Source organism: Agelaius phoeniceus, chromosome 7 (assembly GCF_051311805.1).
Source record: "Agelaius phoeniceus isolate bAgePho1 chromosome 7, bAgePho1.hap1, whole genome shotgun sequence".
Classification (NCBI taxonomy): domain Eukaryota; kingdom Metazoa; phylum Chordata; class Aves; order Passeriformes; family Icteridae; genus Agelaius; species Agelaius phoeniceus.
Window position 1 is genome coordinate 26,341,559 of NC_135271.1, and position 22,606 is coordinate 26,364,164.

Here is a 22,606-nt window from a genome sequence, read left to right on the forward strand (position 1 = left end):
AGTCCTTCAAAATTCCTTTTTAAGGGTTTTGAAATTTCTTCCTCGAGTCACTGTGCTATTTTTCTTCATTCTCTTGATGACAATAATAATAATCATCATCATCATCCAAGGACCAGGATAACTTCCAATTCCTTTCTTTCTGACTTTTGAGTGTACTCTAGTTCCTTTGGATACTGAATGGATTCACTATTTCATGATCACAAGAAGGAAACTCTTCCTTAAATTTGTGAAGAAAATTTGCTTTTTGTTAAGCCTCATAAAATTTACCTGAAGCCTGGTTTTGTTTTTACATCACCACTGCTTCCTCCAGTATGTTATTTGTGTACTGGCAACAGTCCTCTCTCTAAAAGGCTGTTTAATCCCTCAGTCTGTAGTCCCATCAGTTCAAGCTGTGAGCTTGTCACATGCCCCGAGTTAGGAGGAGGCCAGGCCAGCATTGCAAGAAAGGCTCCAGATGAGACAGGAAGCAGCAATAGTGACTCAGGAGGTGGCATCCTGCCCTGTCAGCCTAAGCCAGGGCTTCTTTTAGTTTCTGTCTGAATGTGTTTCAATGCAGTAATAAAAAACAGAATTACTCATTTAGGTTGATATTCTTCCAATGAGTGATCTTTGGTTCTTCAACAATTACAGATTTTGGCTGAACTCTTATATCCCACTGACCACAAATGTAGGCTAGGCTGATTATCCAACTGGAATCTGTGAACACACACTTTCTCTAAGTGGTGAAAGTGCAACTTTTCCTTCTGGATACCCCTTTCCATTAATCTGATTTGCAGAGCCAGGTCATTTTCTTATCTTTTGCTGCCCCACGTCCAGACACGGAGCTCAATGCAGTGCACATCCCTGGACACCGCAGGCTGGCTGTTGCTATTACAGTCACGTGGCAGTGTCCTCAAGTTCAGCATCCCCAGTAACCATATCCTACTGAACAATTTCTCCATCTGTTCCTAATGGATCTGCTACTCACTGCCATGCTCAGCTGCAGGCTCCATCCTCAGCTCTTAACCTCCCACACTGCTTGACCCTCTACAGAATGGGGTCATATTGAATCCCATTCCAGGATACAGCAACTCTCTTGTATTTGACACCTCTTTGGTGTCCCAGCTTCTGTTGCAAAGGTCATCTAACCTAACCCTATAAAAGTGCTCTCTTATGAACTTAAATAGGAGAAGGATCATATCAAAAGTACAAGAACAAATCCTAAGAATTGGGAATGCTACTTATTGGGGGTAAATGTATTGGAAGAGCTACTTACTTTCATCTATTTTGTCCACTTTGAATCATGTGGAACAGAATACTATTTATAGGAACTTAAGGAGTTGCCACAGGATAAATTATTTTACTGAATAAAGCATTTTAATTCCCAGCAGGATAAGTATACAATTTTTTTGAGTATTAAAGTCCTCTTTTAGTATAAGGTTTCTCATTAATTTTAAAGCTTCAAAGCTTGCTAGAAAAAACTCACAGCCAAGCGCTTCTCTCCCAATTCCAGCAAAGCAGTCAAATCTCAAGACATGGGCTAAGTAGAGACATTCATGTAACTACAACAGAATCCACATCTATGTCAATATCTCATTTTTTCTGGTATCCTAAAACTACTATTTAATAGTTCTTCATATGCTGAAAGCAATTATATTTTCTACTACTTTTAAAAGTGTTTCTAAAAACACACCGACCTTTTTGATGTTTTAGTCATCTAGTTTTAAAAATACAGATCAAAATTCTGTTTTTGCATGTGTCCCTACATCAGTAGAGAAAATGTTTGGCTTCTTATACTTTTGTTCTCCACAGGAAACATTTTCTGACTAAAAGCCTGATTTTCTCCAGCTTATCTTTAAAGACTCTCCTTTACAGTTTTGCTATCCCATGTGAGATGGAACAGATCCATGTCTATATGCACCTATATAAACTATTTTAGTTCCCAAGCTCCCACAGGAAAGCAGAACAGAACAATCATTCAAACATCATTATTTCCTCAAATAGAAAGTTGTTTCTCAAGGCATGTGCACACACCACCTTACATTACTATGAGAGACACTATAAACACACATCAGGGCCTCTTCTTTCTCTTTTGCTACTGACTAAAATGCTGTCATACCAAAGTCTGGTATGAAGGAGTGTGGGCAGACTCCATGTGCAAAAGCAGGAGGGCAGGAACACACACAAAAAGTTGTTAAAAATACAACCCTACTGTCTCTTCCAGCTCCAAACCTACCCTTTTCTAAGTATGTCCTGGGTGCCCAAGGAGGGTCCTCCTCAGCATAGGGATCACTGTACTCCACCACAGCTGCTTCCTCCTCCTCATAATCCTCGGGAGGTGGGGGTGGAGGTGGAGACTCATCAAACACCGCCTCGTCCACAGGCGGTGGGGGGGGAGGAGTATCTGAAACTGAGCAGAAGTAACAGCACAACCATGAAAATGTCTCTACAGCCATGGCAGCTGCTTCAAGTAATACCCTCGAGCCCAATTAATGGAAGTGGGACCAACAATTGTAACTTGTGAAAATACACTAGAGAGAGGAAAATTCAGAGAAGGAATGACCAGGTAGCTCCAATAAGATTATTTCTTTTTCCCCACCCTTCACAATTTCAGATGAACTTGCAGAGGCAGTAGAGAATGCAGAATCCTGGCTATATACATACAAATCTTTCATCAACTCAATCCAAAAGCCACATCCAGTAATAAAACATTGCACAAGGAAGCAGCAAACTTACTGTTTTCTTGAACTCTGGCCACAAATCCCATTAATGGTAACTGTGGAGTTACCTGTAGGATGGAGGGGGGAGGAGGAGCAAGGGATGCTGCCACAGAAATTAAAAAGAGAGAGGCATCCAGTTAGAAACACAACAAAGCAGCAAACAGGAAAGTAGACATCATCACCACTAAGACAGTGCAGCAGGCTGCTAAGAAGCTGAGATAAAAAGACTGACATTTAAAGAAAAATGGCTCAGGTGGTTTAAGCATATTCCTAATCCTTTCTTCAAGGATATTTCTCTATTTTTAAAATTTCCAACCCAGCTCTTTTTCATAACATTAAAAATTCATGCTGAAGCATTTTTCTGATATGACTATGAGATTCCCTTAAGATGAAGTTTCTTACTACAGAATATAACACTTTATGGGCGGACCTAAAAAAGGTATCAAGAGGACTCTCTGCCTATAATCCTCCCCATCTCAAATCTAATTGATATTTATAGAGGTGACTAACTGCATCCATGAATCCCTAGTAATGAAAATGGATATACCTCTTTTTTTCCAAGATGTAGGCCAAAGCCCTATTGAATGAGGCAGCTATTTCAGACAAAACAGAAAAAGATGCCTTTTGAGAACTGTGCAGATCTGAAAGATGCAACACTTCTGATCTTATTGACAGAACAGAGCACACTGTGCTGCTGCCAAACCACAGAGCCTGTTCCAGATGTGCTGCCTGATTTCCTCCCCACCTGACTTCTCTGCACTGAACTCTGAACAGCCCTTTCACTGGTACCAGAAGGGCTCTCTTTGTACAATAAGAGCTGCTTTGTACAATATATGTGAATTCCCAGTTAAAGAAGATGCTTTCAGCCAGTTGCAAATGCTGTAATGCTGAACTGTGGTTTAAGCCTGGGATGCTAGTTTCAGTTATCTAGTTAAAACATCAGCTAACTAGTTTTATGAAACTTTAGTATCACTTTGAATAATGCAGCAAAATTCTTTAGGCAAGTTGCAAGACGATTTTTCAGACAGCGTACCTTAGGAGAAGCACAAATAATACATTTCTTGTTAGTATGTGGCATACAAAAAACATTTAATCATGTCCAAAGGGATTAAGGGGAAAAGAAGTCTATACTTCATGTACCAGTACATTTATTTAGCTACCAGACAGAACAAAATAAATTTCAGGCAAATTCCAGAGGTAGTAAGAAAACTGATAGGGTATGATGTAGCATTTTTCAGAATTAATTCACATTATCATAGCAAGAGAAAAGAGTTCTCCAGCATTAACAACTTGTGCCTCAAAATTTCTTCTGTTTGCTCATTCCAGTAACATTTTAAGTGCTTTGAATTTCTTCTGTCACTCACATTCACATTTCTTTCAGAACCACACAGCATGAATGAAAAGACTAACAGCAACCATCCTTTTGTTGCAAAAGTGCCTCCATATGAAGTAAGTTCCATTATCTCACCATTTAATTGATATCTCTTGAGAAAAAACAGAAATGTATTTCTGATTACAGTTTCTTTGAATCAAATAACGTGACCTCAGAGTATTTATTCCTTCAAGTGTAACCATGATTGCTGTGAAAAGATTTGGTCTTGCACCTTTTCAAAGGAGAAAAAGGGAACTCAAATTTAAAGTCCTACTGAAAAGCAGTAATATTCATCAATTCAGTCCTTGTCTCTGCTTTTTCAATTATATGCAGTAGAAAATTGTTTCATTTCAAAATGATTCCTCTATTCAACATCATATGGATTCATACAATCCATAGCTATCATAGGAGAGTAGCTCCAGTTTCCTTGGTCTCTCCAGTGTACTTTGTTCATGAGCTATCCATGGAAAAAAATGAATCACTCTAGACAAGCATGCCAAACAAATCCAAAAAAATTCCCAGGTTCAGTTTGGGTTGTGTAGTTTAATCCCAATGGTGATGCTAACAGTAGCTGACATCATTGCTTGAGTATCTTAAGCCCTCCGTTTGTGCTTCAGTCCTTGCACTGTGCAGGGACTATCATAATATTGTCTCTACATGCTATATAATGACTCTAGCTCTGACCTCTAAGAGGCAATACAGTAAGTATTTTATTACTATTTTTTTAATTAAATGCATCAGAAGAACTTTACCTCTGCTGTATAAACCATCATCTTAAATATTCTTTCCCATCTTCCTTTCATACTGACCACTGATAGATTTATTACACAGTTCCTGTAAATTAGTTCAGAAATGCCCAAGAGCACCTTCCACTAGGCTGCTTCAGACTGGTAAGAACTCAGCTGTACAGATGGGGTAGGGTGCAACCAATCTCAATACCTGTCCAGATCCTCCCACCCAGTTTTTAGTCTGTGCTGAGCTCTATAGTGCTTAGATAATGATATCCAAATTGCAATGTTAAAGCACTTGTTCGGTGGCTTGGCTGGCAAGAGTGGCTTTGGGACAGACATATGCTGAGATCATTCAAGAGTCTGCATTTCTAATATTTTCTTTTCAGTTGTTAAAAAGGTCTCTCACAAAGCAGAAAAATTTTATTATCATGAAATAGCTTTTAAGAGAACAGGGCAATGCAAGTACCTTTCATGCTCCTGTCAAGTGAATAATCAAACATGGCTAGGCCACCATTTTAAAAAATGGCAATGGAAATAATAGTACTGGGTTATTGCCAAACAGCCTACAAACAACAAAAAAGCCATAGCTGGCACCCTCCTCTGCCTCTTCTAAGGTCTCTCTTTCCCCTCTTGTTTTCTACCTCTCTTCAGGAATGCTGAGAAAAAATTGTGGCCTCTGTCCTGTCACTACTGACCCTGCTCCTTCCAGACACAACAGTGCCTCTGTTCTTAGGGCTTTCATCAATTATGCATGCTTGAGCATCCTCTCCTTTCAAGGTGAACTCCAAAAAAACCTTGGTTTAGTGTAACTGCAAAGCCAATAAATTCTGTATTCTGCTGGTATATAAAAAAAAGTTTCCTACTACAACTGCTTATTTATATTGTCTCATATATGCCAGTATAACTGAAGTATTTTGTTTGTGATTTGCAGTTCAAATGACTAATCACCATAATCATTACCTTCTTTCTGGAATCACAGACAACTGTGGTTATGCAATTTATTTTAAGTCTATTTGGCATCTTCTATGATTACCTATTAACAATGTAATGGCAACTTGCAGAGAATTATCCCTTTGCTAAACCAAAAAACGCACGGCAGTCGTCAAAAACTCTCTGGATATACTGAAAATCGTCTTTATTGCAAAAATTGCTTTATTGTAATCCTGAATGGTTTCTTTTGTTATTACCCTTTCTTTGTTTCTTGCCTATTCCCCCCTTCTGCCTTCAATATGCACATAATGTGCTTAGAAAATATGACCTATTTCAGACAACTGGGCTACAATTTAGCCTTATGACTTCTTCCACTTCCCTGTGCCCAGCAGGACCATTCATTTCCATCTCAAGCTCAGCTCACCCTGCAGGCTAGCTCACAAACAGTAACAGCCAAACCTGATCAAACTCCTAAAACGCAGATTGCAGCATTTGACCTAATTCCAAGTTCAATGCTCAATTTAAAAAAATAAACAACCAAACCAACAACCAAACCAACCAAACCAACAACAAAAACCAACCAACCAACCAAAAAAAAAAAACCAAACCAAAACAAAACAAAAAAAACCTCACAAAAATGAAACAAAAAATAAAAAAGCAACCAAGCAACACACACAGCCCCTTCAAATTCCACCACCACAAAACACCAACATACTGTAGTACTTTCAAGTCAACATTCAATTTTGCTAGTAATAGCGCATTTCCTGACAAGAAACCTTCAGGGTGTCTCCTGCATCTTTCTGTAGCTTTGTCATAAGAGAAACTCTCTCCTAGTCTAGTATAAAACCCTCCTGGTCCCATCAGAAGCACAGGAAGAAGGACTCCTTAGGTAAAAGGCTACTGTGCTATGCTGACACACAGGACCCTCACACCCTGGTAAGGGCTCCCCTTGAATTGTAGGGCAGGTCACCCATAAAATAACATCACCTGTAGGCTTAGCAGATGACACAGCACCCCAACACACTGGTGTCTCCAAGGTATCTAATGCCTACCCTGGTGTAACAAGTACAACTGCTTGAACTGTACATTACCCAGAAGGAAAAGGCACACAAGATAAAGACTGATTAATGAAGAATCGGCATTCTGGTGCAAAATCAAACACCCATCCCACACCAAAGCAGGTCCATGGCACATGGTGTAGTCAAGGACTAAAGCTTGTCTGATAGGGACTGTGACATCAAAGGTAAATTATTTGGCAACAAAGCCAGCATTTTTTAAGATGCTTGCCATAATAAAAGCTGAACACTGTGCACTTGCACTGCAGCTTTGGCACAGCTACCAGCAACTGAAAGCGCAAGATCTGCAATGGAGACAGAACATAAAACTCCAGAGAGCTGAAGGTCACCGTGTTCAGCACTGCTGAGATCAGTGGAGCAGCCAAAGGTCCTTACCTGGGTTCTGGTTGTAGAAGGGGCCCCCGTTGATCTGGTTCTGAAGGCTGCTCTGTGACGTGATGGAAGGCGGGCGCCGGTAGGGCAGAGAGCCCCCGATGGTGGGGGGCGTGTGCCGAGCTGCAGGCCTGTTCATGCTGTAGAACTGAACCGGGTGACCTAGGGCACACAGAGACGTGCGTTGGCAAAGAGGAGAATGATGCCTGCCTGCCTTCTCTCCACCTGCAGTCCATTTCAAAGGTTTGAAAAGGTTTCTGGAGCTTTATTCTAAGGCAGTCAGCCAACTCAGCTGCCAGACTGGCAGGACACCGAATGTCTCAAGAGCAAGGCAAAACATAACTCTCCCAACTGCCTGCACTCAGCACTGCCTACAAAAGCCAGTGGGAAAATACAAAGGTGTTTAAGCTACGAATCCTCAAAATGAAAGAAAATCATATCTGGTTATTTATGTTAAATAATGTATTACAATAACTTCTTGTGAATTTAGTTATTTCTGAACCTGCAAGAAACTCCACAAAACGTTGCAGTTCCGCAATTAAGGAACATACACATGAAAAATAACTGCAGGCCATTTCCAGGATCCAAAGCTGTTAACCCTCTGTAACTGAAAAACACAGTACTACCTATCTTCGTGCCACTTAGAAGATATTCAGAGAATCATCTGGGGAGAAATGATTGTTAGAAACTGCTTGAAGGATGGAATAAATGAAGTCAAACTAGAAGACCCTCTTCAAGGGAGCCGTCAATTAAAACAACTCCTCAAAAACTTGCTCTGCATTTTCTTTACTTTCTGTATTCAAGACATTGATCATGATTCCCAGCAAGCAATAAATGAAGCAAGGTATCTTCTGTGCTCACATAAAATTCTCTGGATTTTATACTGCATATAACAGTAAGCTGGATTTGTTATTCCTATATGCAGTATTACACCCCACAAACTATTCTGCCTCTACCATTTGTCCTAGAAGCAAATTTGAGAGTTTGCAAGAAAACAAGGGAAGAAGGGATGGTGGTTGAGGAGAGAAGTAAACAGAGAAACAGTACAAAAGAACATACAAATTTTTAAAAACTTGTACTGTTCTTCATTATGTTTTGCTTGCTTTGCACAACTTCTTACTAGGTCAGTAAATAAATATACAAGTTGCTTGCTCTGTTACTTGCCTGTAAGAGCAAATGCATGAACTACAGTGTCACCGTCCCTCTGCTTTGTACCAATAATGTGGTGTACCATATTAAAAAATGCACTTTTTACAGCTAAGAAACAACTAAGAAAGAATCCATTCTATAAAGGCTTTTTCCCATTTTTCCTGATGTGTCTTTTCAATGTGTGTGTGTCTCTCTCTGTTACTTAATATACTTGCAGAAATTGGTGGTGATTGGAGAGAAGGGAGGGGAGAGGGCTAAGAGGTTTTTAAGGACCAAAAGCTATGACTTCATAAGTGGTGACCTATCACTCTTAAAATACTTTATTTCAGACAAACCTCACTAATAAAACAGGGAAACAAAAGATCTTAGAAATAGCAACTAAGGTGAAATTTCTCTTATGAAATTGTGAATTTACAGTCATTAAAATATTAATCTTTACTTGATTTTGACTTGTTAAAAATATAGGAGCAACATGGCTTAAGAACTGGGATACTGACAGTGCATCAAAATGGAAAACTGATTGGGGCTCCATATGCCACAGCTCATCTTCAAGAAAGTTGTTTAGACATCATGATAATCTCAGATCAAAATTCATCACCCTTTAAAAACTTCTGGTCACAGTTCAGGATTCTAGTGGAAATATCTTCTAATTTTATATGAGCACCAGCCCTTTAAACTACATGTAATTTCAAGAGTGCTTCTGGAACCTGGTACAATTTTTACTAAGAGATGATCACTAATAAACTCACAAACCAACTCCCTCCCCTGTAAGCAGCCTCCACCATAATGTAAAGCAGCAAAGCATGCAGGTAGCTACACATGAATTTGGCTGTCTGAAGGAGATCTTCACACTGCAATCTCCTCATCAAAAATAGGAGACACAGGACAGTATTGTGGTTGGTAAGTGCTCCACTCTGCAACTTCAGCACATGAGAAAAGTGTACCACTAAAAAAAGGAAGTTGCAATATACACCCTAAGTACCACATGTGAAAACAAAATGCTTTAGTAGTAGTCTGCATAATAAAAATTTGTATTTTACCTAATACTGGACACAGAGACCCTGCCCTTTTCATCAGTTCATTAAAGGGAGACTTGTCATTTGACAGCATTGAAGAAACCAGTTACATAAATTATACTTTGCTAGATGCACTTTTTTAAAATTGCATTTATGAAAGAGAATAATAAGACCCAGAACTATGAGTGCTGGTTCCTACCAAACATAATTATTCTATGAGGTTCTCAGAATCCAAACAGAAATAAAATTATGATTTAGTGAATTACATAAATGTAAAAATAATAAAATTATACAATTATTGCTGTTAAAAAAATCAGAACACCTTGAACTGTCTACTGTAACCGTGACCTCATAGTTGGGTATTAACAGATATTTTCTAGTTATAATTGAACTTTTTTTTTTAATTATGAATCACTGCTGCTGAAGTAACTTTGCAAAGCCTTGGATCACGATCACATCTGGATTCATCTGCCCAGCAGCTGGAGCAGACACTCACCTGCAGAGGGTGTGGAAGAAACAGCAGGGGGAGTTGGAGAGGTGAAGCCATCAGCAAGGGGCTGAGCTCCTGCAGCAGCAGCAGCAGCATCTGGGGCAGCGGAGGAAGGGGCAGGAGGAGCAGGAGGAGTGGGGGCAGGAGCAGAGGTAGCAGGAAGGGGAGAAGTGCCAGCTGAGCCAGCAGGGGCTGAGTGAAGAGAGGAGGAAGAGGTGGAGTTAATAAGGAGATATGTTAGCAAGGATTAGAGAAAGCCTCTGACTATTCAGTGTTAGCTATTTATTAGCTGCACAGTATTTCAGAATGCACCAGATGAGAAAACAATGGAGCTGTTAAAGAAAGGCTCATTCCTGTGTAGATGGTAAATGAGGGTCAAGCAAAAAGACTTCTTTCCAGGTCTGAAGGGAACACAACCCAAAACTTTTCAGTGAAAAGTATTACTTTTGAAAGATGTCTTTGCATTGTGTTATTTATGCTCCAATCTCTAGCATGGCTGTCTTTAGCCTTTGTATAAATCAGAAAATATAAAGAGGAAACCAAAAAATTTCCAGCTCTTTGTTTCAGAAGCATCATGTACTTCTCTGCAAGACAACTACAGGCTCTTCTTCACTGAAAAGGCTGAGCAAAGGAAAAAGAAGTACTAATAACACTTCCTGCTTCTGGAAAGTCTGGGGCCATTACATTGAGCAAGTATCTCTTTGTGACAATTCAGGCTTGCGTTGATGTACTCAATATTTACTCTGTGCCTGCCTCTCATTCAATCTAATTTTCTAAAAACATGCTTCTATGTATCTGCATAAACAGCCAATGAAAAAACATTTATTTGCTTAAAAGGACAAGGGAGAAGTGTCCCCCAGCCTACTAAAAAAGGTACCGTGTCCTACCTTGTCACATGCAGGCAGCCAGGCAAAAAATTCTGATAAACAAATTAATACATAAAAGGAACATTACAGCACATCAGACACTCTCAGAGAAGACACTACTTGATTCAAACTCATATTATCAATAGCAATGAACTCTGGGCTTCCCTTCAAGTTTAGGAAACTGCAAATGCTCAAGGTAAACAATGAGGCAGAAAGAGGAACAAGAAGTTTCCATTTACCTGGATAGACACTAGGAGGAGATGGTGTGGGAACAGCAATGGGAACACCTACACTTCCACTTCCACTGTTCTCTCGACTGCTGCTCCGACTGCTTGGGTGGCTTCCCCCACTACTGCCACTGCTGCTGTAAGAAGCCAAAGTAACCAGGGAATGAATATGATGCTGCTCGTGCTGAAACATGAGATCCCTCACAGAGCATCTTAGCAAATCAGAGAAGTAACAGGGAACAAGAGAAAAGCAACAAGGATAATATAAATCTCTACAAAGCTAGGCTTTCCTGAAACTCTCGACTTCGACTACAGCACAAGAGGGATTTTTTCAGTAAGTTAGCCTTACTGAACTTGGCCAAAAATTAAACACTTCCAGAACCTTGTTCAAAGCACATCATGCCAGGATTGTTAAGCCCTTACAGAGGAAATAAAACCTTTTTCTTATAACTTTAAAACTTATGAGTGCTTAGACTGTGATTTGTATGCTTTCATATGAGAGTACTAAAGCCTAAAAGTTGTAAGATAGTAAAATTCAGATTTCTTATCTTTTTAAGTCCACTTGTTTAGCCATCCTCAAGACCTTATTATGTTTAAAAAGTAAAGATTTCAAGGAAAGTATTTAGCTCTAATCACATCTTGAAATTATCCTAGTTTCCTAGAAAAAAAAATAGTCTTCTGCAGAGCCCCTGGTAATGCAGTTTAGCTTTATTCTATGTTTGAAGTTATCAATATCCCAAAACACTATGCCAATATCCCAAAACCACTATTTCAGCTATTCAATCTATAAACATCAAAGACTGTTCAAAATGTCAAGTATAAGCATCTAAGCAGCCCTTCAACATGTAGAAAGCAAGCTGTGTACAAAGTCTTCCCCCAGTTTAGTAAAGTAGTATCTTGATCTACCTCCTTGAAAGACTTCACGACCTTCACAATTCATTAAGTACTCTAAGTGAGATCACTAAAACGGAGGTGAACAGGGGATTAAGTGAATAATCGTAACACGATTCCCTGTTCCGGTTTGATTAGTGCTCATTCTCATCACGCCACTGGGACTGCCGGTGCACAGGGTGAACGAGGGAGGCTGCCGGCAGAGGGAGGCGCAGGTGGGTTCGCAGCTGGGCACAGCAGTTCTGCCCCCGAGCAGGAAGAGGCCAGGCCGGTACCTGTAGGTGCGGTTGCGCTGGTTGACCGAGGCCGTTCTGACGGGGCTCTGCTGGGCCGGGGCCATGGTGCGCGTCGGGCTCGGCACGTAATCGTTGGGCACCACCGGGGGCCGCACCGGCTCCAGCGTGCGGTACGGGGAGTGCCGCCTGCACGGCACAAGCACAGCCACAAGCCAGTTAGGGGAATACACAGAACCACACACTTCGCACTCTCTGAAACACAGCTACACACTAATCGGGAACGTGAGCTTAAAAAATGGGCTGCATCTATAACTTTGCAGTACTTATTTTGTAGGATGAGGGGAAAAAAAGAATTAAGGATGTTCTTCAGGTACTTCAGTCTTCCTATCAGTAAACTCTGTGTTCCACATCCCATTCTTGTTTTAAAGGTAAGCCATTATCTTCCATTAAAATAAAGCGCCATGTTCTGTATGTATATACATTAAAACACACCAGTAAACAGCATTCATTATATATTATATACTCATTATAACACATCAGGTTATAAACTTCAGGTTTATAAAATCAGGTTCATAAACTTCGCATGAAATTACTTTCATCAAACACATCACAAATAACGAACAGTGCCATGCACCCATTTCTCAGTTGTTAAGCACCACCTGTGAAAACCACAGCTAAGGACATTTTACTCTACAGTATGTAATTTTAAGTGTTCTGCACTGAGAAAAAGGTTCCTGTTGGGAAAGGCTGATGATGCCCACTGTCTTCTGGCAGCAGCACACTAACACACAAAGACACAATCAGTATAAGAGGATGCAGATATAACACCTCTTGACCTTTGTGAACACTTAAAATAAAACCATGAAATCTCTCCCACTACAGAAAAAGAAAGAATCTTCCTCTTTTCCCTTTTGTTCACCCACTCAGTAACTGCACTTACCCAATAGTTCCTTTTCCTGACATGGGTGGACTTGGTGGCTTCTGGGTGGGTGGTGTTGTGCGAGGCAGCCCACCCATCTTCATGTTCTGGGTGCTGACCTGCATGAAAGAACGGGGACAAAAACGGCCTTCACTGAGCTCAGGGTCGAGGGGAGAGACACGGAGATGCCTTTAGCAATTAACTCTAAGGAAGGGAAGGTTTAAACAAACAAAAAAACTTGAGAGGCCATGCGTTTTATATGCAATTTCCACTCTGCTAGAAGTCAAGAGTTGTGCTCAAAGGACTCTTTATTACATAGTTTTTAGAAATTGTACAAAAAAGTGAATTTGCCTTCAGGCTATCACATAAATGTTAACTCTGAGAATACAGATACTGCACCTAACTTGGCTGAACCTCCCAGTCATCTTTGGAGAAAAAGGCAGTTATTTCACATGGCACTACTGAATGGTAAATTTGCACAAATATTTGAATACTGTTTAAAAATACTAAGGCTTATCTAATAGGCCACAATCTAATGTGATTTATACAGATATGGAGAAGTCAAAGTAATCTCTAAATCATCCATTAATGTTTTAATGTTTTCACAGATTATAAAAACTTTTAAATATATTTACTTTAAATATTAGTTACATACATATAAACATACAGAGAAAGCTATTTTGAGAAAAATACAAAGGCGTATTTTTCCCCCCCCATTAAATCTGTAGCAATTTCATCTCAGAGTTTATAAATAAATGGATAGGGAGAAAAGTATTTAGCAGTGATGTGATATAACTGCGGTTGTCCACTTCCCCTCTGTCAGGTTAAAATACTAATGAAGTAAATTTTGCATAAAATAATTTACTCTAGCTTCTTTCAAAAACTCATTTGCATTCCTGACTGATTGATTAATCTAGGAACTGTAAACAATTGTTAGCAATGTGCATTTTGCTTCCCTGTATTCTGCCAGCCAAGCAAAATCCCCTCAATGCACACATCCTTACAGGAATCAGTACACGGTCTGCTTACAAAACAGCTCAGATTTACGACTGCCTGAGCCATTGCTTAGGCACAGAGATACTCAGCAAACCTAAACAAGTGTGCTTACATCCCTCTCTCAGCTCTTCCTGTCATGCTCTATCTCACAGCATTTCTTCTTTCTAAAATGTGAGTCCTGGCTACTGCCCCCATCTCCCACAGAAAAATGAAACCATGATCAAGGCACTCAAGAGTGTTTGCAAACATCATTGAAGGCAGATTACTCCTTCAAAATTTGACTCTAACTCACTTAAAACCTTTGCAATGTTTAGATTTGTGAATTGATAAATACTGACAACAGAATAAAGAGTAATACGTTCAGTATTCTAATCCACTGAAACTTGATTCCCTGTCTCTAAATAATCCCAGTGCTATCACATTTTCAATCCGCAGGGAGGAAAAGAAAACCCAAGCATTGGAAGAGGTATTTTATCAGATTCAAAAACAGATGTCTGGATTTAGTTGTGCAAGAGTACTCTGAAATGTCAATTTAAGACAAAATCATGTTGCACAGCATTATAAAGTCCTTTAAGCCAACTCTAAGCAACAAGAAATCTAAAGTTAATTCAAGTGAGGGATGAGGTAAGCACTGAACTACAACTACTTAAAGGGAAAAGGGAAAGTGTAAAATGAAATATATTTTATTCTATACACGGAACATTTAAGAAATAGCAAAATCTGAATTTTTTTTTAAAGTTGCAGCACCCCCTGTATTTCCTCTTTCATTAAACATGCCTGTTTCACCCACCTGCCTATTTGAGTTTTCAAAAAAAAAACCACAAACAAACAAAATCCACTTTAATTAAATGCTCACTGAATTGTCACTTGCTGTATTTCAAAGAGCCCACTCAGCCTCTGCTTTTGGATGTCTTTAGATGACAGACCAATCTGTGTGCCCTTGAATACTCCATTTAGGGGATTTAACTGGCTACACTATTGTTTCTGACAAGATGATGTAACCACTGGCTATCACTTTACAGTTAATATAAAATTACATATATTTCATACAAATAATGTTATTATTTTATATACAATGATTGCAAGAACAAAAATGAACTTCTAGGCATCCCAGGGCTATGGCTACATGAAAAGACAAGGATGGCTGAGGCGGAGGATGCTGGAACATCACACTGGGTACAGCCAGAAGTGGAGCTAACACTCGCCTCACCAACACAGAGCTCAGTGACCGCTTGATATTTCCATTAACACTGCAAATACACAGATCCTTGAAAAGGATGGGACAAAAGCTTTAGAAAACGTGGCCAAACAAAAAATGACCTGTTTTTAGCTCAGGAACTTAGCAAAAAGAAACCATCCTTAAAAAAACCCAACCTAAAAGATAAGGAGATTTACTGACAGTAGGTTTAGTTTCAGGGTATTGGAAATGACTTTTCAACATTGAAATTGAACTGTTCAGAGAGCAAGTAATTAGAATTTACAAGGTTGTCTTCAAATCTGACAGGACTGGTGACTTTAAGATCAGCTACTCTAAGTTAAACAACCCTGTGCTACTTCCCCTTTCACTAACTGCCAAATAATCACAGAAGAGAAATTAAAAAGATACAATTATTTCAACACTTCTGATCAAAATGGACAGATCCTTGGAAATAAAAGCATGCAAGATGCTAAAAAAATCTGAAACTGCATCAACTGCAATTGAGATTAAAGCACTGCAATATATACAGCTGTCTCCTTCTATAATAATTTCTACTGAGGGGAAGAAAGACCATTAATGCCCCCTCTCTTCCAAACTTTATTGTATCACCTTTTCTATTTTGCACATATGGTTGTAAATTCAGTTTCCATACACAAATCCTCACCCACACACATCCCTCTTACAAACATGTAAAATCTGAAGCAACAACCAGAACTCAAGGTCACATTTGCATTTGCTGTCAAGTTTAAAAAAATCGTTTTTCTGGAGTAAGCTGGTATTTGCCAGAACTTGCACTGTTTCAGATATCATTTCCCCTGGTCCTGCACAGCTGGAACTACCCAGATGCAGCTGATTTAATGAGAGGGTGAAAGCAGAGGAATGCATCTGTCTGATGGTGGTTTGTTTCAGCCCCACAGGCTGGGGCTGATTTCTAGTTTAAGTCTTGGAAATCAATTTAAGAAAATGCATAGCAAAAGAGAGCCTGCAACCAGAAAGATAAAGGAGTATCTGTCTGTGCCTTTGCTCACAACTGCACAGTTAACCAGCCAACCACTGTGTTTAGAATAGAAAAAAAAAAAAAGAGAGGCAGTAATGAATTGGGCACAAAGCTCAGGATAAAACCACAGATGACTGATGTAAAAGCAGGAAGACAACCCTGTAAACAGACAATAGGGCACAGGGTCTGCGCCTAATGCATGCAGGGATTTTTCAAATGACTTTTTTTCCTCTCTCATAGAAAAAAAAAACACACCAAAATTACCAACAGAAGTCGTGGAATACCAAGAGATCTTGGTTGTTTTTTTTTTTAACTGGATACCTTGCAGAAGCTTTTTATAGCTGAATAAACAAGCACATGCACCACAGAAAAATATCTTCTACCAAAGCTGTAACTTTGTCAGCACTGGAGCTGGAATTGGAAGTTTTGCTGAGGAAGAAACTACACAAACTACCTAAAAAGCAGATCCTTGGTGAGTAAGACATCCTAGAAAATGCGTTGCGATCCAGCCCCACAGTAACAGCTGTACAATGAACTGTAAAAAATGGATCCCCATGGACCATTCTGTTCCAAAAGGGTGCAATAGTACTTCATCCATTGTTTTCTATTATTGAGCTACAGTTTTAGAAAGGCACCATCTGATGACTTCAAGACACAATATGGCACCGACTAGAGTACTCTCTAGTAGTAGTACTCTCTAGTACTTAGAGAAAAGCTACCCTCTTCAGTTTAATTTTTTAATTTTTTAAATAATTAAGACTTAATTGGCCAATTTCTATTTTTGGCAACTAGTTCTTCATAGATTGCAATGATCAAAACACCATCTTATGGTCCTACATATGACTGAGTTTCCTTCATACTTACATTTTTATCAGCATTTAACATATTGAATTTCTTTAGCACTCCACTGTATAAAGAATTTGTACTGAAATAAATAAATCAGCTAAAGCTGATAAATTATGCCGTTCATTCAGTTTAATTCTTGGGAATATTTTCACAAGCAAAAAAAATTAAAAAAACAAAACAAAACAGGAAGTACAGAAATTTATAGCTGGTGAGATATGGGAGCTGGTCAAGAGACTGCAAAACTATTTGCATTAATGTCCTGTATCTATACAGATGTGAGGCACTTACCTGCAAGAAAGCAAGCAAGCTGGGCTTTTTGGGGGGATTGGGGTTTTTTTTGGTTGCTTGGTTGGTTGGCTGTTTTTCCCCCCAAAATCCTGAATACCAGCTATTGAACACAATCAAACCTCAGGAGGAGCTACTTCTAAAGCTGGACAAAGTCACAAATTTTTAAGCAGTGCTTTAAATTCAAACTGTATTTTCTAGAACTTTCAGGATGTCAAAAGAATAATTTTTTTCCCCAAACCTAGTAAGAAAAAGTGTCCCCTCAGTGATGTTTCATGGATTATATTCAGAACCTTCAGGCAGTTTCTCAACCTTCTTGAGCAATTTGGTATCCAATTATGGGAAAAAACACCCCAAGGCTGAATGAAAACTCCCTTCCATGCCTTGCTTCATCTTGTTAATGCTGCAGAGATGATGAATAGATTTTTGGCCCATCATCTGCCACCTCAAAGTAAATTTATTTTCAGGCTGTGCTCAGCCACTCAAATACTTACTGTGCATGTCTAATCAAACCATTTGCTTGTCAGCTCATTAACCAGTTTATAGGGAAGTGAAATGTATAAATTTCAGCCCTGTTTTGGCAAATGACCACAAGTAGAAGCTTCAAGCAAGTGAGTTTACTTGTTGTTCCCACATCCACCCATGCAAATTAATTGAAGAACCAAGTCTGGTGAATACAAAAAGGTTTAAACAACGTCATTTTCAATAGATTTTCCTCTGCCTTGTAACTGAAATTTTCTTCAAAATCTGTTTAAAACTTAAGTAACTCAGACACAAATCCAATGCTACAGTCCGTCAGTTTAAAACTATAGCTGTTAGGTAAGGCTAAGGGTTTTTTGCAATCACAAAAAAGAAATGCAGGCCAAACACTTCATATCCAATCACTTTTAAGTGAAGTAAAATAACCATTCCCACAGAACTGCTTTTCACTCTTCTTTCAGCTTGATGCACAGAAACTACAGTGAGACAAAGAATAACTCAGGTCTACTGAGAGATGATGCACAGCTTTTTGCCTTTTTTGTTTTCTCTTTCAAACTCATGTTTTGCCAATGAGAAACTGACTGATATGTTTGATTCCTCAAATCAAATTTCTGACTGGGTTCACTTTAGTAAATAAAGAAATGGTGTTATAACAAAAAATGTTTTCATTCCAAACCTATAAACAGAAAAAAATATTTACTCTGAAAAGCCGTACAAAACTCTTATTGCCACTGCAGATAATGCACAGATACGTCAGTTCACATACAATCTATTATTACACAATGTTAAAACTTTTCTTAGGATAGTCATTACTTGTTTATAAACTGCAACTGCAGAGAGCAACAAAGAAAATTGAGTTTGAAAATTGTTTTTTAAGAACACTGAGAAAACCATCATCCAATATTAAGTGTGTCCAGAATAAGACATATTCAGCATCAAAAGTACCCATGTTATATAAACAAACAGTAAAAAACAGGGAGGAGACATATTTTGCCATTCTCAAATTAAAAGTATGTAAACACTAAGTGAGTTGAAATACTGTACACCTCACACACCTTTGTAAAAATAAATTTCAAATGACATGTGGGAATTCTCTCATAAATTACAAGTTTTCCATTGTTATTAGAGATGCTACATATACTTAAATACCTGACTAAAAGTACCCTCTGTCCTCTTTCACAGGGGCATCATGGAGATATCTACAGAAATACTTGGTTTGATAGGCAATCTCAGGAATTTGCAGGATTTTCTTTTAGCTTTTTCCAAGCATAGAAAATACTTTAAAATATTTCACGTCAACTTGGAACTTCCTTTAATTAATATACTCATTCTATATATTGGCATTCTATGTTCTAAAATACACTTCCCTCATTACAATGATGGCACCTGCTACTAAAAATCTTCCAGTCCCTCTCCCCCCAAACCAGCTGCACTTCAGGAGGAGGAGGATATCATCATATTCAATAAAGGCTATAACCTATCTATTAATTAATGTACTATGAACTCCACCATAATGTCATGTAACCTGATTTAACTGCTTGTCTAATTGATTTGATGCTTTTTATTGCTGCTTCTGCAGCCACTAAGACTACCAACATTTAAAGAATTTGACATACTTCAGCCTGAGTTCTTTGATGCACTATTCATTTAATATTCAACTAAATAAATCACTTATCTTGCTGTTTAACAGTTATTGAGTGTTTTACACAATTATGACATTTCTGGAAGTTTCTATAGATGATTACCTCTGAGTATTTAAGCACTGCTATCAGTTTCTGAAAAAAAAATAAGAATACTGCAACTTTAAAAAATAATATACAGATTTGAATTTGTTACACACCTTTGGAGCCCATTATCTGAGCAATCTCACACTGAAACATGAATCCCAATCAAACTGTAGCTTACACCGCATATAGGATAAAAAGAATATTACACAGGGGGAGGCTCATATTCAGCTGCTATCTAGTCTGTGTATATTTTTGTCTACTCAAGGCTAGGACAACATCCCTCCCTCATAAATGATCTGCTAGATATGCTGAGGGCAGCTAATACTTTACCACAAAGCTTTTAAAATTAACTGTGTTAACTTCCATTCATATACACAGCAATTTATATCACAAAATGCTTATCCACAATGAGTTACCCAACAGAAGTTCTGTGACACAGAAGGCAGAGCGGGTGTTGTTTTAAATAATCTGTAGCATTGATGTCAATCATCTCCCCGTGTGTAATAATCTCAGAAGAGGAATGGAAATCCAGCCCTGGGGTTTCTTACCTTAAATCTAAGCAACCACTTAATGCATAAATGGAGCAAATAAAAGAGGTAAGGAAAAAAAGCATTGAAAGGTTAGTTGGAACTTCAGGATATGAAGAGAAAGGAAAAAGAAAGAAAAAAGTTAAGCATTCAGCATTAACAAAATAATGTATCAGTAGATCATAGAAAGAGTGGTTAAAGCAGAATGTCATGAACAAAAGATCTTCAAGCTGAAAATTTTAATATACATTGACCACTTTAAAATTAGCATTCAAATGCTTGTACACTGTTTACTCAAGTTCTTACAGTGCTAACAAAAAAGGCAGCTTCTTTCAAAATGTATCATGAGATCTAGATGGATTAACTTCAGAGGTTAATTTATTTGAGCTGTCAAAGCCTTATTTGAGCCTTATCAATGAGTCTGAGCTCATTTAAATTGTTTACATGCATTAGCACATTTACAAGTAGCTGAAATGGAAGCTTCTAACATATTAAGCTAATGCATGTTCTTTTATAGAGAATGCTGTTAGTTAACTTGATGCCATGAGATCTCTCTTGAACAAAGATCAAGAGCACATCATTCAGTCTTGTAAGAAGTACAGCACTCTTATGGATACTGTACCATATATCCACATTTCCTAAAGTATAAATTAAGACATTAATCAACAGATTAAAATCTTACTTTAAAGCCTAAGTGCTAGCTTTTTGACACTAAATTCTGCATCTTACTGGCACAATATCGTACATCTTTCTCCATAGTAATTTCTTTTAAAATTACTTGTCTTTCTCTTTGAATGATCTGGTTTTAGTTCAATTCATCTAAATGTATCATTAAATTTGTTACACTTTCTGCAGCAATGAACAGCAAATATTCAGATGAATATTTAAATATGCAAATAAATAATTATTTAAATATTTGGATAAATAGTAGAGCATCCAGAATAACTGATTTGTTCCATCAATTTAGGAGAGACTCTGCTCTACTAAAATGAAACATAATCTGATTTACAAGAAAAATCTCCTGTCTTAGAGTTTAAAGTTCTGTGGATCAATTAACCACTATGGTCTCTGCCTTGTCCAGCTATACTGGAAAACCAGGTCCCCCTGCACTGGCCACAGAGGTCAGTCACACTGGAAGGTCTCTCTGCAGAGACCTCAGCAGCACTGCCTGATAACTGCAAGGCCTAAATACACACCTCTCTCTCTGAAGGGAGCACTTGTTTTTTTTCTATTCTCTTGACTAAAGAACTCTTTGGTGGGAACAATAGGTTGGAAGACTTTGTAACTTGGGAAACATTTGAAAAAATTGTAAGCAAGTCTCTTTCACACAAAAGATTCTTTAGATTTTTGCAGCATTGCAGCTTCAGGGAGGGAAGATGAGGAGGGACTGCTGGGACGATACAGAGGCACTTGACTTCTCTCACATCTATTTAGAAACCATACTATAGAGCAACCCTCCCTGAACATTGTCTCCACTATGCTTCAAATTTCTGAATGGAAGAAGATGCTTAAGGGCCTGTACCACTTCTCTCTGCACAGCATACTGAATTTCTCAGCCAAGAATCCTCCCTTTTATGCCTGCATTATTCTGTCCAGCTTGCCATCTTTCTCGGGGGTTGCAATGAATGTCTGCTGCATCAGCATTTTGCCTGGCCTGAAAATACATAATTCCAGGTCCAAGTACTGGAGCAGAAGCTCTTCAGCAGAAAAAGGACAAAGAATGCAGACTGAGGAACTCTGATGCTAACTGGAACTTCAACACTGTTTATGCAACAACTCCTTCTGAATGTTCACTTGAAGGGAAAAGTATCACAGCTCAAACAATAAAGAGCTATATATACACAAATTTAAAGCTTCTACATACTTCATTTTTTTCTCTCTGTTCTAAAGCCAGAGATCTAATAAACTGATCTGGAGTTTCTCAAGCAGAACAAAAACAGGTTCATAAGCACAACTGGCCACCTCTCACCCATCAGCAAGAAAGCTGTTCCTTCTTCTGTCCTAATCCACAGGATTAACCTAATTGGAACATATTTACAATCTTAAGGATAGCATGACTTCAAGTTCTCTGATTATTGTTTCACAAGTACACAATATTTCTTCATTTTCTAGACAAACATAGTACATGGTAAATATAATTTAAGTCTATCACAAGCATAACAAATGGATGTAAAACACACTCAAGTCATCATCCATTTGATGTACTATGTTCTTTTAGAAGAACATAATTCACTGCATCTTAGTATGACTGCTACATTGAGGTAAGTGGGATACCAATTATAATGATTTAGAGCTAGTGCTAAATAAGATTGTGATGCAGAGCAATTAAAAACTATTCTTTAATGAGTTCTAAAATGATCTCCCTAAAACAAAAAGTGATGATTAAAATATTAGCAACAGCAATCCTACAAGGTTAATATGCTCCATCCATATCCACAAGGAGATCTGGTGACCTGCATAAATTCAAAATTGATAGCAGATTTTAACACACAACTGGTAATAATTTCCTGGTCAAAACTGTAGTTATTAAAGTTAGGTATGTTTTTTTATTTGTCTTTTTAAAAATCTATTCAGAG

The 22,606-nt window shown here is 38.4% G+C and overlaps 1 protein-coding gene across 18 annotated transcripts in view; it reads right to left on the reverse strand.

Annotated features, from left to right (window-relative positions):
* The window catches only part of ABI2 (abl interactor 2), a 65,581-nt gene that overhangs the window by 7,430 nt on the left and 35,545 nt on the right, over nucleotides 1-22,606 (reverse strand). For 2 of the 18 annotated variants that reach the window (XM_054636245.2, XM_054636251.2), the window contains 7 exons: nucleotides 12,996-13,093; nucleotides 12,095-12,241; nucleotides 10,941-11,065; nucleotides 9,842-10,027; nucleotides 7,184-7,342; nucleotides 2,716-2,802; nucleotides 2,216-2,389 (listed from right to left, as the gene is read on the reverse strand). In XM_054636245.2, the coding sequence (XP_054492220.1) occupies nucleotides 2,216-2,389; nucleotides 2,716-2,802; nucleotides 7,184-7,342; nucleotides 9,842-10,027; nucleotides 10,941-11,065; nucleotides 12,095-12,241; nucleotides 12,996-13,093 (976 nt within the window). Of the gene's footprint in view, nucleotides 1-2,215; nucleotides 2,390-2,715; nucleotides 2,803-7,183; nucleotides 7,343-9,841; nucleotides 10,028-10,940; nucleotides 11,066-12,094; nucleotides 12,242-12,995; nucleotides 13,094-20,051; nucleotides 20,070-22,606 lie in introns of all 18 variants that reach the window. The other 16 variants (XM_054636253.2, XM_077181328.1, XM_054636248.2 and 13 more) reach the window with 12 other exon arrangements.